General features: G+C 47.6%; 6 protein-coding genes across 6 annotated transcripts; 3 read left to right on the top strand and 3 right to left on the bottom strand.

Moving 5' to 3' along the window:
- Positions 1-528: 528 nt before the first annotated feature.
- Positions 529-968, top strand: N7466_005949 (translocon subunit SSS1; the record flags this gene model as incomplete). Its single annotated transcript, XM_057165346.1, has 4 exons — positions 529-613; positions 680-738; positions 824-851; positions 928-968. The coding sequence occupies 4 exons, from the start codon at positions 529-531 to the stop codon at positions 966-968; spliced, it is 213 nt and encodes a 70-aa protein (XP_057020945.1).
- Positions 969-1,465: 497 nt separating this feature from the next.
- Positions 1,466-2,426, bottom strand: N7466_005948 (uncharacterized protein; the record flags this gene model as incomplete). The annotated part of the gene is made up of 5 exons (XM_057165345.1): positions 1,466-1,573; positions 1,769-1,805; positions 1,870-2,098; positions 2,151-2,348; positions 2,384-2,426. 5 exons carry the CDS (start codon positions 2,424-2,426, stop codon positions 1,466-1,468), a joined length of 615 nt encoding a protein of 204 aa, XP_057020944.1.
- A 1,331-nt stretch (positions 2,427-3,757) lies between these two features.
- On the bottom strand, positions 3,758-6,106 carry N7466_005947 (WD40 repeat domain-containing protein; the record flags this gene model as incomplete). The annotated part of the gene is made up of 6 exons (XM_057165344.1): positions 3,758-4,002; positions 4,060-4,831; positions 4,887-5,252; positions 5,315-5,688; positions 5,748-5,843; positions 5,911-6,106. 6 exons carry the CDS (start codon positions 6,104-6,106, stop codon positions 3,758-3,760), a joined length of 2,049 nt encoding a protein of 682 aa, XP_057020943.1.
- Positions 6,107-9,312: 3,206 nt separating this feature from the next.
- N7466_005946 (sorting nexin-3) lies at positions 9,313-10,145 on the top strand (the record flags this gene model as incomplete). The annotated part of the gene is made up of 3 exons (XM_057165343.1): positions 9,313-9,390; positions 9,704-10,025; positions 10,117-10,145. 3 exons carry the CDS (start codon positions 9,313-9,315, stop codon positions 10,143-10,145), a joined length of 429 nt encoding a protein of 142 aa, XP_057020942.1.
- A 1,002-nt stretch (positions 10,146-11,147) lies between these two features.
- On the bottom strand, positions 11,148-13,203 carry N7466_005945 (telomere repeat binding factor family protein; the record flags this gene model as incomplete). The annotated part of the gene is made up of 3 exons (XM_057165342.1): positions 11,148-12,030; positions 12,088-12,117; positions 12,176-13,203. The coding sequence occupies 3 exons, from the start codon at positions 13,201-13,203 to the stop codon at positions 11,148-11,150; spliced, it is 1,941 nt and encodes a 646-aa protein (XP_057020941.1).
- Positions 13,204-13,684: 481 nt separating this feature from the next.
- Positions 13,685-14,243, top strand: N7466_005944 (uncharacterized protein; the record flags this gene model as incomplete). Its single annotated transcript, XM_057165341.1, has 2 exons — positions 13,685-13,746; positions 13,835-14,243. 2 exons carry the CDS (start codon positions 13,685-13,687, stop codon positions 14,241-14,243), a joined length of 471 nt encoding a protein of 156 aa, XP_057020940.1.
- Positions 14,244-14,762: the final 519 nt, after the last annotated feature.

Genomic DNA, 14,762 nt, shown 5'->3' with positions numbered 1-14,762 from the left:
CATCCAAATACCAGGTGGCGATGGGCGCGTCGAGATCAAGACTTGAACACGCAGATGCAAAGAAAAGAACAGAGACTGAAACAGGAACAGGAACGGAAACAGACGCGACAATACGTACAATCCAGAACGACCTAGTTGCCGTGAAGAAGAACGAGTCGATCAGGCGCGTACAGGCACTCGAGCTCAGACGGATACAGAGTGAAAGTAGAGTCGAAAAGAAAGGGAAAGGGAAGTTTCGCAGACCAGCCGCACAGAGAAAGTAGCTGTAGGATACAAGCAATAAGGAGACAAGTCAAGCAGTCTTGAGTACTCTTTCTTTTTTTTTTTCCTTTGGAGTTGAGTCCGAAGGGGAATGAAGATGGAGCTGTGAAGCTGGGGATCCGGGCCCGGCCAAACAATAATCCGTGGTTTCCCCGAGTTCAGGCCAAATGGCTCTTGATCACGCCAACTATCATCAATTCCCCGTTCCTTATCTTCCCTTTCTCCTTTCCTTTCTTTCCCTCCTTTAACCACCCAATTTCATCCACCATGTCTGACACCTTCCAAGAACTTGCTGATATCCCCAAGGACTTTGTCCGTGAGGGAACCCTGTTCGTGCGCCGCTGCACCAAGCGTATGTCCATTGCCCTTCCCCAGGTTCCCCCATGATCGTCCACAGAATTGCTGACTTTGGTTACAGCCGACAAGCGCGAATTCATCAAGATTAGCCAAGCTGTTGGCATGGGCTTCTTGGTTATGGTATGTTTACTGTCCTACCCTCCCCACCTCTTTCTCAAATCCCCCAATCTTTAATCGCGACTGTGGGCTAACTGGGTTGTTTTAGGGTGCCATTGGATACTTCGTCAAGCTGAGTGAGTATAACTGGTTGAACAAGTGTCAAAGTCTTCCTTGTCGGAATAGTCGAACTGACCTCCTTTCTCCCTGCAGTTCACATTCCCGTCAACCAGGTCCTGGTTGGTGGCGCGTAATCGCATAATCATATCAACCTTCCAATAACTTGTGCTGCGACGAACCCGAAGTTGAGAAATGCCCAGATGGCCGGAAAGTCATTCCTGTCGAAACGGCCTGTTGAAAAAACACCACGAGGTTTCCTTCATGCGCTACGACGGACTAGGGGCATTGTGCAGATGACACAAAACCCTTGAGTCAGCACGAGGGTCCGCGTTATACTTTTGTCTTGCGAGCTATCATGGTCTTGACGCCATGCCTTTTTTTTGAGATGCGATGGGAGACAGTACTTCATCGCCTTTGAGATACCACATACCACATTGTTCATGTACCAATAGGGGTCTTTTTTCCGTTTAATTAACGACCCTCCATTACGGTGGTCCTTTGGGTACACTAGGCCACATCAATTTTGTACCACAAATTACACTAAATCCTACGCCCTTTACGGATGCCTCTAGTACGTACATGAGCAAGTCCACGTGTACATATTACCCAACAGAGGGCGATATTCCAGCCCCTACAGGGATTGACCTTGGTCGATACCGCGACCGTACCAAGCCATTGTAGTAAAGACGACCGCAGCCTGAAGTCCCAGGAATTCTCTTCGGACAAAGCGACTACCATGCTAAATATAGCATACTTAGCGACATCTGTTGGAGGGTCGCTTTCGCTAGCGAGGTAAGACGGGGCGGGACCTTGACTGCGAGAACCCCGGAGTCGGAGTCCTAACCCAGTGAGCCCCCCCCCCCCGTAGCCAATTTGACATTTTATTAACTCCAAAAAAAAAGGAACCAATATAGATATTGATTGAGATACTTACCCATATATCCGAGTAGTTGGGCAACCGGGTTTGTCCCCTTAAGCCCCCCCTTAGCTTCCACGATCAAAACATTGAGGCATAGAGCCTTGCTTTCTCCATACCAGACGCTATAGTCCGGTCGGCCACTCAGAATGACCTTCTTGTGGTTTAGAACCACTGGGCCAACTTGATAGTTCCGTTCACACTGCACGCTTAAAGGCTGTGCATTTTTCAGGTCTCGGGTCGCCTCCTCATATGCTTCAAGAATAATCGCATCGATCACCCATCGTGTACTAGCCTCGTTGATTTTCGAGCTACCGCTAGCCTTTTTAATTAGGCTAAGAGTGCGTACTATATTCAATTAGCTAAATTTCTCTTCTGATCCATATCTTGGATTATATACTAAGATAGGAAGGGAGGGGGAGTGGCTGTATAGCTTCCATCTCAGTATCCTCGACATCAAGTTCGAGGCAGAGGGATTGTTGGACATCTTGCACATTTAAAGTCGTAATGGCAACGGTAGGGTATTTGGTTCTTGAGCATCGATTTGGTCTGTTGCTTCTTGAAGTTGACGGCGGGTAATCTTGTTGCTGAAATAATCCTGTAAAACATGTATCAGGTATGTAGTTTTATTACGGCGATGCTTCGCGGTAACCTCTTTAGCGTCTTCGATATCCATAGTTGATGGCGCAATAAAGGTTTGATGAAACTAGTACGATGGGAAAGAAAAAATGTCAGCGCGGAAGGAATGCAACCGCTGCTCAGGGAAAGGAAAGAACGGAGAGAGAAAAGCAACTGGATTGGCTATGGACAATCTCTCTCGGGGGGATGGAGAGAAGAAGGGAAAAGGAAGGAAGGAAGTAAGTACTGGATCTAGATATACCTAGAGGGGGTCATCTGACCCCTCTCTAATAACGGTGGGGTATTTGGTTTCTTGAGCATCGATTTGGTCTATTGCTTCTTGAAGTTGACAGTGGGTAATCTTGTTGCTGAAATAATCCCGTAAAACATGTATTAGTTAACTAGTTAGTTAACTAGTTAGTTACCGCTGCCGTCCCCTACCCATCGACCTAGAATAGACTCGAGAATGGACTTGGGAATGGACTTGAGAATGGACTTAAGAATAGACTTGAGAAGTTTTTGGTGCCTGATTCTTTTTTTGTAAGGATATGTACTTTTTTTGTAGTCAATTTTTTACGTCTGGCCTTAGAGTTAAGGCATTAAGTTTTGAAGGCGGTAAGATGGGAGTAGAAGGCGGTGAAAGAAGCGGTCATAAATTATTGCTGCCTAAGGCATGACGAGACAAGTTCAGGCATTAATATATCCTGATTAGGCTTAGTAGGTCATGTGGGGGTGTGTTAGCATGAGAGGGGGTGTTTAGATCAAACTCCTAGTTTTATTACGGCGATACTTCGCGGTAACCTCTTTAGTGTCTTTGATATCCATAGTTAATAGCATAATAAAGGTTTAATGAAACTAGTACAATAGGAAAGAAGATTTTAACAACAGATTCAATTCTGTGAGTCTATAAAGGGGGAAGGTTTAAACAAAATCTACATAGATCCGGGAAGCGGCGCGGATCAACCATTCTCTACTTAGTCACTGATAGTGAAACTAGATCCCCTAGTGGGTGTGTTTAGATTAAACTCCGAAATAAAAGCGACTTATATCATGATATAATACCAGAAGAGTCCCGCATGATGTCAAGCACTTAAGAAATGTTTGAATGGAAATAAACTTCAATTGAGACATTTATTATGGTTTTTTTTCTCCCGGAGATCTGCTACCAACTCCGAACGAAACCCCCGTAGCCAATTTGGCATTTTATTTCATTTACAAAAAACAATAGCTGCTTGCTCAAAAGAATGAAACGTATATGCATGTTCGTTAAAGTCATAATAAGGGTGGCCGATGCGAACCGGCGTACCAGTAACCTTGAAACCTCCATGTATGATTGATCAATCCCCAGTGAAACCCGTTTTTAAGTCCGTTAAATGTAAAAATATGGCATTACCATTCTGCCATCTCAGACTCGTCTTCTACACGCATCCGGCGCAGAGGCCGGCTGCGGAGTGGCCGCCTGGCGCGAGGAGCTTGGGTATTCTCCCGGTAGTGATTGAACTCGGGCATATTTCGGAGCTTGTCGTCGTAGCTCTGCCCAATTGGTGGTTCTCCCTCGTCCTTCTCTGCACCATCATTCCATGAATGTACAGTGCAGGTGCCGCTTGACAGGCCCCATCCATTCCACGACGTTGCTATTAAAATCAAAGTCAGATAATGCCAGGGGAAGCACGAGGAACATAGCAACTTACCTGCAAGGACTGGGGCATTCGGGTGCCAGCTTGCATCCCGAACGCATGTCCTCCATAGCATCTCCCCGCTCATCTCCCATGCTGTCGCAAAGAGATCAGGCTCACGGGGCCGGGAGTTAAGAGTTGCTGCACCGACGTCGACGGTCCCGGCCAATGTGGCATCCATATTGTACACGTATATCTTACCATCTTCACTACCAGTATACACGTAGCGTGAGTTTGTGCTTCCAGATGGTGAAAAATGGCAACGAATGAGAGTCTTCAGAACCCGGTGGCCGCGGAAAGTAACAACAGAACAGTCATGCTCATGCGGCTCATAGTAGTCATCAGGATACGGTTGAAAGCGGTAATCAAAACCGCTTGTGTTTGCATAAGCGTTCGCATCAAGATTGTCAAACTTGGCTGTTGTCATCATTTTCCGCAGATCCCATAGCTTCATGGTCTGATCCTTGCCATTTGAAAGAACGTATCGACCATCACCTTTACTGTCCACGTATGTAAGACCCTCAGTATGTCCCATAAACACTCCAGCTTCGCGGCCATCACCCATGGAACGGCGGTCCCACACTCGCAATGTAGTATCGTCAGACCCTGAATAGAGAATATGCGGAGATGATGTATCGCCAAAACAGACTGCATTGACATGGTCTTGGTGACGATCTCGAAGATTGAGAACTGGTTGTTTTGTTTCAAGATCGTAGACAATGACCGAGTTCTCCGATGTGCCTGCAACAACTTCACGTCCGTCCCCAGAGAATCGAAGAGACCATATCTACAATAAATACGATTAGTCATGATTTCAGGGAGCAGGCCTTTCTTGTACATACTCCAAAGTGCGAACTGCCCCAACTTCGTCGCCGTCGTTGACCAGGGGGTAGAGAGAAATCTAAAACCGTTGGATCTCCATCGTCCTCTGGATCGGTCGACGCTAGGTAAGCTTGACTGCGTATTGAACTATAGACGAGGTGGCGATTGTCCGGACTCAAGGTAGCGTCAGTGATTGTCCACTGCCCAAACGGATAGTCGACAGTCTTGTAGTATTTCCACTCGTATGGGTTAGATGTGTCGTACATCCGGACTTTGAAGTCCTGTGCACAACAGAAAAAGAAATTGCCATCATCTGAGAACTGACCCGAGTAGCTTCGGGTATCATAATGGATGATCTTATCAGCTGCAGAGCCAGGGATCATGTGCTAAACCGAAATGTCTGATTAGCTAGAGTCATTTTTTCCCCAGGCCGCTCATTCGTCCTTACTTGAGAAAGTGACTGGTTCGCCCTCTTGCGCACTCCATAAGAATCCACCCCAAGCTCCCTCCACATGAGATGGGACGCAAGCACCTTCTTGCGCTTTTTGAGACGATCCACGTAGTGTTGGCCTGTTCCGAAATGGCCGTCACCCATCAATTCTGTGCCCTTGTCGCTAGGGACTTTCGGAAATTGGTCTGCTGGCCGACCCCGCCATGACCGTAGCCGATGTCTTACATGGCCTGGATAAAGAAAATCTTCATCCTCGTCCTCCTCTTCCTCCCCTTCGAAGTCGTCCGATGCGGTTGTAGTCCATCCGTTGGATTGAAGGACATGCTGCAGGCGATTAGTTGCGAGCAATTCGAGGAGCCGGGCGGTGGACACTATACACCAGTGAGTGACCCTATACCTCAGACCATAGAAACCTTATCAGGGAACATACGGCGCGGGCGGACACGATTGTCTGCGTCCTCGCTCTCCGGAAGATCGTCCATCGTCAACTCAATCTGGATACTTCCAAGATTGATACGCGGGTTTTCTGTAAAAACACCAGTCAGCAGACCTGTCTTGACGTTTTTTAAATCAAGGGTGCTGTAATTCGCAACCTTCTGCAATGCCGAGGCCCATATCGTCATCATCGCGGTCTGCCTCGTCTTCCCATCCTTCATCGTCTTCTTCAGGCCCTTCCAAAGCCGAATGATAATCCATGTCTAGTTCGTCGTCTTCTTCAAGCCATTCCTGTGCAGGGTGTCTGAATGATTCTCCCCTGGCCTCCTCCGAAGGTGATCCGTGAGAACTCATGGCGTGGTTTGATGAGGAGAAGGGCTTATCGATAGCGGGTTTATGGTATCGCGTCACCGCTGCTTCCGGGTTTATGTCATTAAATCTGCCTTAGTCAGCTGCTAGCGGCGTTAAATCCGCTTAAATCCGCAGTGGGTATATACTAATATAGTACATAGTAGTAGCAATGCACTTTCTTAGCTTATCTTGTCTGGTCCTAGTCGCTCTCTTGAATTCAAGCTCGTAAATTCATATTGTACTAACTAAGACTTCTAGAAACAATTTTCACAAAAGAGTAGCTCGCGCAGACTTTAGCAAATTGCAATCGACAAACATAGTACGTTGTTCCTTGTGACACTAACCAATATTCCTCCGAAGCTAATGACCGCATTGAAACAGTGAGCAGTCGTGAAAATGTTCGGCATTTTGAAATTTCCATATTGTACCCTCCTGATGTGCAGTACCAACCACGAGCTCACCTTTTTCTATCCGTACGGGTAAGATCCCTATCATATGTTTCACAAGCATAACATAGCCACCATCCGGGTGTTCTCTGACACAGAAAGATTCCCAGTATCTGTGTCGCTTGGAATCTGCAGTCAATTTCCGGTTGCCGGTAACCCTAAAGGTGTCATCATACATTTGATGCCCTATGAAGGTCCCAGAGACTGTATTCTCAAACCCTAACCACAAGGTGTCGGACTCAATACACTTCCAAAAGGGACCGAGCTGCATATGGTCACATGTATTTCTACTGAGATCGGATAGGAGGCATAAAATACCCTTCCGTAGCCCAATATAAGAGGCGGTAAGAGGATCATAGATCGTGAATGTACCGCCTTTTCAAGGACAATCATTTCTGTAGCGAGTCACGGTTGTTTCACCAAGAGCTTTGACCGATGAAGTGTCGGAATTGTCACCAATAGAGCTATTCGTGGGTGTATCACATCTCTCCTCAGAAGTGAACGACATATCCTTATCGAGGTCGGCAGCGCCGTGTTCCCGGGGGAAATGGTACGTGGACACAGTCTCTTGAAGTCCCGAACTCGAGATTAGCTAGGCGTATTTGTTCACTTCCAGGCTGCTGTGGAGGTTTAATGTACTCGTAATTGCCTCTTTCCTGGTTTTCTTTTTTGTTGATATCCAAATGTCAGTAGATAGAGATTGCTGGAGTGGGGAAAGGGTAAGCAAATTCTCAAATAAAGATTTCACTTCGGCTGAATCCATCGACACACCGTCGCTCTATCTAGGTACATATGAGCGTAAGTGTCACGTAACATCTGAAAGTCCGAACCACTTTTGTATATGTATAGTTCTTTTGGGCTTCCAAGGTTGTCACGGAAAACCTTTTCTGTACTCCGCTTCTATGCTGGTACGTAGTTTGGTACATGACAGGTGCCTCATTGGATGAATTTTTCATAAAAGCTAAGGTTTTGAAGCTTCCAAGTTTAGCGCCGGACCTTTTTATGAACTATGAAATACAAAAATACATGAGGTTGACTTGGCCCCTAAACGGGCCTCCGAGGACCATTGGGGCTAACTTGAAATACTGACCAATGAGATCGGGGTATTTAAAGGCGCATTTCAACCTTGAATGCCAAGCGATGATGATTCGGGCGAAGTTGCCCACTCAAGTCTCATCAAATTGCTTTGATTCGTTTTGCCCGATGTTGGTGAGCCGCTTGCCCGGGGCCGTGCGTCACTAAAGCCCAAGACCCGGGCACTCGGCAAGGTTGAAACTTGAGGCTGAGGCTCTGAGCTTTATGCTCTCCACAGCCCCACTAGCCCTTTGAACTGCCTCACTAGCTTGAGGCATTTAAATAGTACAAATAAATAATTTCTTCTAGAAAATAGAACATTTTGAAAAATCGGTTTAACTTGAACTATACTGACAGTCGCATTTTTTTTTCTCTCACTATGAGACTCGCATGGCTTACGGTTGCAGGGGCAGTTCTATCTACTGCAGCGGACAGCCCTTTTCAACCATCGGCTATTAAATCAAATGACTCAAATGATTCTGCTGTAAGTACCACGTCCCCTTCTAACATTAGAACTATGAGGAAATTAACAATTTTGTAGTTATCGTGTATACAAAACATCGATTACAGCCCCTCATGTGACACAACCAGTGTAACATGCTGGTGCAAAGACACACCATTTATTACTCAAGTCAATCTCTGTACGATAGCTGCATGCTCCGAGCCTGTGATTGGTGAGTCTCATCGGATTCATTGTTATTCAACCCAAGCTCTGTGCTCAATCGCTGACCCGCCTATTAAGCCACTCTGGCCAGGTTTCAAAGCCAGTGCGCCCTAGAACAAGCGAATATACCCCAATTTGATTGTATCCAAGCAACCATTGAGTCCAAATCATTGGCATCCGAAGGCCCCAGGTCCTACATAAGCAGGAATACGAAAACAATGAGTCGCATCTCTAAACGAGATCCATATACTCAGATCGTACCTGGATTTTCTAGGGGCGCAATTGCAGGTGTCTGTTTTGCTCTCTTTGGTATCTTGTTTGTGGCGCTTTTGGCTATATCGATAAGCAAACGTCGTGAACGTACCAACAGCCTGGGTCTCCGAAATATTACCTTCCCTCAGTACGAGTCTCGAGGTACTGCTCATCCACGAGGCAATTTAAGGCCCCGACCGTTGTATCCTCGTGCCACTGCGACGCCGGCAAGCCCAAGATCCCTAACGCCTCCACCGCCATACATCAGGGCACCCGTGGAAGCTCATGTTAAGGATGACTTTGAGGGGCAGGGGCTTCCAGCTTATGATGATCGATCAAGGGGAAGCAATGCTGTCTAGATTTTGTACCAGGAATCAGGATTAATTTAGCTGTATATAGCTTAATTTTGCTTCTTTCTTTTTCCATTCAATTGACTTAGGAATTGAATTAAAACAAGCTCTGTATCCATGCAAATTTTGACAAAGTCATACTAGTATGTATAGTTAAATTCTTATTTCTTGCAGATCCGGGAAGCGGCTGATAAGCGCGGATCAACCATTCTCCGCTCGTGATCACAGTCACTGATAGCGAAACTGGATCCCCCGCTTCCCTCGCTTCGTGCCTTTCCGTGCGGAGACGTGGTTCCTACTCAATCTGCTCTAAAGCTCCGAACATTTCACCCGATCTCCATCTGCACTGATTTCCTTCCTCCCTCAACCCAAAAGTTTTGGCCCCCTCTCTCTCCCGGCTCACAACCACCACCTCCCCTCACCATGCAGCACGTCCCAGAGTCCCGCCAGCAGACCTTCGAGGAGATCTACGGGCCCCCGGAGAACTTCCTTGAGATCGAGGTAAATGACCCCACCACACCTGCCAGCCCCAGCGTAAGCAGGCATGCACCCGCTCTCGAGTGTCGCGTGCCTACACTACCCCGCAATGCCCTGCATCCAATCAATCATCAATTCACCAAGCCCAGCCCAGCCCAGCCACAAATGCAATACAACACCCTACATACATCCACACTGCTCTCACCCCCAACCCAACCCAACCTGAATCAAATCTGTCTAAACTCATGCAAGCTTCGCGATCGATCGTGCCAATGCAGCTGGGTTTCATATAATACCCCAATGTACACCCCACTGACACCCCCTTTCCCACGTGCAGGTCCGCAACCCGCAAACACACGGCACGTCCCGAAACATGTACACTTCGTACGAAATCGTCTGCCGAACCAACATCCCTGCTTTCAGATTGAAGCACTCTATCGTGCGCCGCCGCTACTCTGACTTCGAGTATTTCCGTGATATCCTCGAGCGCGAGAGCACGCGCGTCACTATTCCCCCGCTGCCGGGCAAGGTGTTCACGAACCGTTTTAGCGACGATGTCATCGAGCACCGACGTGAGGGGCTTCAGCGGTTCCTGCAGATTGTCGCTGGACACCCGCTCTTGCAGACCGGGAGTAAGGTGTTGGCGAGCTTTATACAGGGTGCGTGGTTAATTTTTTGAAGAAAGAATATATGATTTCTTTTTTGTTTGCTTTGGTTGAGGATTATTGCTAACTCTGGATTTTGTTTTAGATCCCAATTGGGACCGCAATGCCTGGTAGATTGCAGTTGCGGTTGCGGTTGCGGTTGCCTTGTACATAGGGGCCAGGGCTTGCTTGGTGCATTCCATCATCTTACAGCTTGGGCCATGATTGGATACGGGCTTTATTCTCTTTTTGGCTGTTTTTCTCTTCTTCTCTTCTTTTCTGGTTTTAGTTTTGTTCCATCCACGAAGCAACTTGAGCGCTGTGGCTTTAGCCAAGAGGTTTGTTTTTGGCCTACTTTTTTATTTTCTGGATGATGGAGATCCATTCTGCTATTGTTTTTTTCAAGCACTGGCGTGCTGGGCCACGGTAGCATTCATTGACTTTCTTTGGCGACACTGTCTATGTCTATGTCTATGTCTCTAGGGCTTAAAAGCGGTGGTAGACAGTTGTACGTTATGTGATGGTCTTTATTCCTGACACTTGAATGCTCTTGATATCCAATTACCACTTGATTTCTTCAGTGAACTTTATTGGTTCATCATAGCCTTGTAAACTTGAGGGCGTGGTCCCTGGTCCCTCGAGGACGAAGCCCTAGAGTACTAATTCGTGTAGGCCTAATAAATCTCAAATTCGATGTTGTAAGGATATTGTCCTTTCTGAATTAGCTCCATACATGCATGTTTAGAGAGCGCAGCTTCGGCTGAGAATATTATGTATACAAATTTCAAAGAATGAGGTCAGGAACAATTTGATTGACACCAGACTTACTGTCTGGTTTTTTGTAAAATGCACGCATTGAAAACTATGGAGAAGCCGTCGTGTACTGCGGGATATCGAAGGAGAAACACAAATAATCAAAATCAAAATCAAAACACCCGAAATGCCGAAATGCCGAAATGCCGAAATGCGATGGGTTCGCAAAAATGGATCAAGTAGAAACCAGATTGTAAAATGAAATAAACGCTTTTGTCTTACTTTTGTTTTGTTTTTTTTTGCTTTGGGCCTTGCCCTTTTCTTTTCTTTTTCTTCTATTCTCTTTTTCGTGATTCTCTGTGGAGCATGTCTTTACAACAAGCTTCATCCCAGATCATCCCAGATCATAGGAGCAAGCGTGTTGTCCTCCCAGGGCGAAGAAGGACCTGCAGAGCTCTCTTCCAAAGGGAACGAAAGTGCGTTTGCCGAAGGCTCAAGGAAGCCCTGTGGAGGTGGCAAAAACGACGGATCGAACGGACCAGCGACTGCGTTGGCGTGCGAAGCGCTAGATGCCTGACGGCTGTGAATATGCGAATCAGAGCGCCGATGAACGATTGGCGGAGGACCTTTCGTCGGTGTTGACTCGGTGCTGGCAGGGCGAGCTCGAGTAATTGGCCCAGGATCGCTGTTGGCAGTTTCCAGCTTTGGCGGGTTCATAGCGTTGCCATTAACAGAGCCTCCATCGCGATAGACGTGCGGGAATTTTGTGCGGAAACGATCTCGGAGATCTGTTGCTCTGCGGTGCCCAAGGTTAAGTCGCTTATCCTGTTGGATTAGGGTCCATTGAAATCCGTGGACGGCGTAGCCCTTAAGAAGAGCCTCATCTTCTGCCGTGGTAAATGGTCGGCGTGATCGACGTTTCGCTTTCATCGAGACAAATGGCTCCGGGATACCAAGGGATGCAAGGTTGGCCTGAGATTTGCTAGAGGCTTCTGTCCCCTTGGGTGGGGGTGACTGCTGAGGAGTCGAGCTGCCACTCCCCAGACCCGTCTCGGGCTTTATAGACAGCACGCTATTTGGTGTCGGTAGCATACCCATGACTGGACTTCCAGACCCAGAACTCGGTTCAGAGCCCACATTTGTTGGAGCGGAGATCGGAAGACGAATCTTGCCAGGGGTTTCATTTGATGCCTCAGCTTGAGATTTTAGAAGAGAATTGGCGAGGTTATCACGCAACTGCTTGGTTGCTTCGTTTGGATCAGACGCGCTGCTTGGGAATTAGCAAGGAAAGGTAGGAAGGGGCAGGCGTGGTTGCTTGGCTTACCGATATGCCCAAGGACAACAGACCCGAAATCTTTGTTACAAAATGAGTATAAAGGCAGGATTGTGGGGCGATGATCATGATTTCATACCGGTCCTTCAGATTGGAAGCCGTTCGTTTGTTGAACTTGAGTTCTGGCTGTGCCAGTATCGCTGTCCAATTTCCAATTCCACACTTCACCACACCCCGGAGAAGATCAGTAGTCTCCTCCTCACTCCATTTCCTCAAATTCTTACGAGATCGGCCACGAGATTTGGGGGACAATCGACCACCGGTAGTAGTAGTCGAATGTATATCATTCGGGGTGTTCTCTCTTGCATCAGGGATGACAGATTTTAAAATTGGATTTTCGGAGGGTAGTATTCGTTCGTCTTCAGGATCATGTACATCATCATTGTGGTCATCAAGGGTCGCACTGAGAAGCTCCTCAATTCTTGCTTCTCTCCGCTCTATAGGTTGACCCTCTGGAAGACTTCCATTAGCGGAGGCTATGGCAGGATCGACAGCAGCATCTTCACGGGATGGTTTTGTCAAGAGCTGAGGGATCGAGCCTGCTTCGATAGGAGGAAGAAGAGCAGCATTGGGTGGAGGTTCATTCAATCCATTCAGAATAGCAAAGGGACCAAAAGGAGGAGGACGTTGTTCTTTTTGAGCCTGCGGGATGGGAAGCTGCAGGTGCTCGCTAAAAGACTCCGATAGGTCCAAGCGGCGGCGCTTCCGTGTGCCGTAGAGAGCATCATCATCAAAAGAAGAAGAAAATGGGAAGCGTTCCAACGCGCGCAGATTTACAAATGCTGGCAGAATCGGCTTGGGCGGTGGTTCCACATTTGATTGAGGGTCACTAGCAGACTCGGCCTTTTCTTTTCGTGCAGCATTGAGAAATTCCGTCACAGTTGGCAGACCCGCTTTGGTGTTTGTGGGGGCATTCCCACCTGTCGACGTGGGTTTGGCGACGGCGTTGGACTCCCTGGTCCCGCTTGCGTTTGGCTCCAGGGGAGGTGGAACGCTGAGCGTACGAGATGAGACAGGTTCCCGCAGCGGAGCGATACGCAGAGAAAGCTGGGGAAGTTCGCGAAGTAAAGATTCATCCAGGGGCCGTAAAGCCCCATTAGAATCCATTCTTTCTCATCCAAGGAGGCCTTGTTAAAGAAATTTAGCTAAAATTTGTGGTTTGAATTCCATCGGGCCAGCCATGGTGGACCCAGGACACCTATATGATCTGGGGTGGATTAAGACGAAGAGTTGTGGAATCGCGGAAGTGCATCTCCGAGGTAGCTTGGCCCTGCTGACGTCGGTTTTGCACTCCTGGTCTGTATCCCTACCCTAATGTTATCGCGTCTCCTTATCGAAGCTTCACGCTCTGGTTTCTTGACAACTTCCACAGCTCCCTCCAATCTTACTGCTTCCTTTGGAATTGAGCTTAATTGATACAATATTCAATCACAAAATGTGCGTAAACTCAGAACGCCGTTCAACAAGCATATCAAACCGTCCCCAACTACCTCAGAACCAGCTCCAGACTTCAACCAGTTGACGACACCCAAGCTAACCAACCACTCAACACCAGCTCCTCCATTCTATTCCACATACTTCATCCAGGATGCCTACCATTCTCCCAAGATGGCCCCATATCCTCTTTGGCATCGTTGAGCCCATCTCTCTGTAAGGACCCCTCACACTCTACCAACAGTCAAACAAAAACAGCAGCAGCAACAAAGAACTAACTCAACACTCACTTCCAAATAACAAGAGTCGCAGGTAGTCTCAGTCCCATCTTTGACCTTGACGGATTCATCTATGGCCAAACACCCCATGTTCCGGCTCCAATGCTCCAACATCCAAGCAGTGTAGCGCTCGCCTATCAACTTGGCAACCTTTACAACCTTCTCTTCCTCGTTGGCGTCGGTGTTCTACACGCAACTACCGAGCCCAAGGTGCTGCGCAATTATCTGATTGCTCTGGCAATCGCCGATGTCGGCCATGTTTACGCCACTTACATCGCTATGGGGTGGGAAGCGTTTGTGGATGTTGGTGCTTGGAATGCGCTGACGTGGGGAAATATTGGAGCCACCGCATTTCTGTTTGTGAATCGCGTGTTGTATTTTCTAGGCGTATTTGGAAAAGCCCAGGCGCCCAATATTGCAAGCAAGAAGGAGTAAATTTACCTCTATTGCTTTGATCTAGTCTGGGGAGTTTGTTTATCTTGTTTTTTCTGCCAAAAAAAGAAAGCCTTGCCTCCTTGTGAATTTGTTCGATGGGGGTCTGGTTGATTAAAGTGGGCGGCATTATTACCATATAATCGACAAATCGGCCCGCAGTGATTCGTTTCACAGGTGTCGCATGACGATGGCTTGGGGGGGCTAACAAGACCCTGATTCGACGGCAAAAGCCGACGTCCCGGGATCGATGGATCGGATTTGATTTGTGAGGGCTTGGAGGCCCCGGAAGCGGCGCTAAGCAATTATTCCCCTATGGCTGAAGAAGTTTGCATCGGATGCGTTTCATTGGGTAGATCTCGGGATGGAGCGCAGCGAGCCGAGCCCAATTACGTTGACGATTCTTAAGATGGCTTGTTATAGCGCAAAGAGAAATAAGCAAAAAAAACCTTCACCGAGTCCACCCACAATTTGACACCGGCAAAGAGAAAAGTTAGAAATAAAGCAGAGAATGAGAGAAAA

This window comes from Penicillium verhagenii, assembly GCF_028828195.1.
Source record: "Penicillium verhagenii strain IBT 33310 chromosome Unknown utg000006l_segment0_segment0, whole genome shotgun sequence".
Taxonomy (NCBI): Eukaryota; Fungi; Ascomycota; class Eurotiomycetes; order Eurotiales; family Aspergillaceae; genus Penicillium; species Penicillium verhagenii.
The sequence above is the reverse complement of the archived record's forward strand: the minus strand, read 5'-3'. Positions and strand labels throughout refer to the sequence as shown.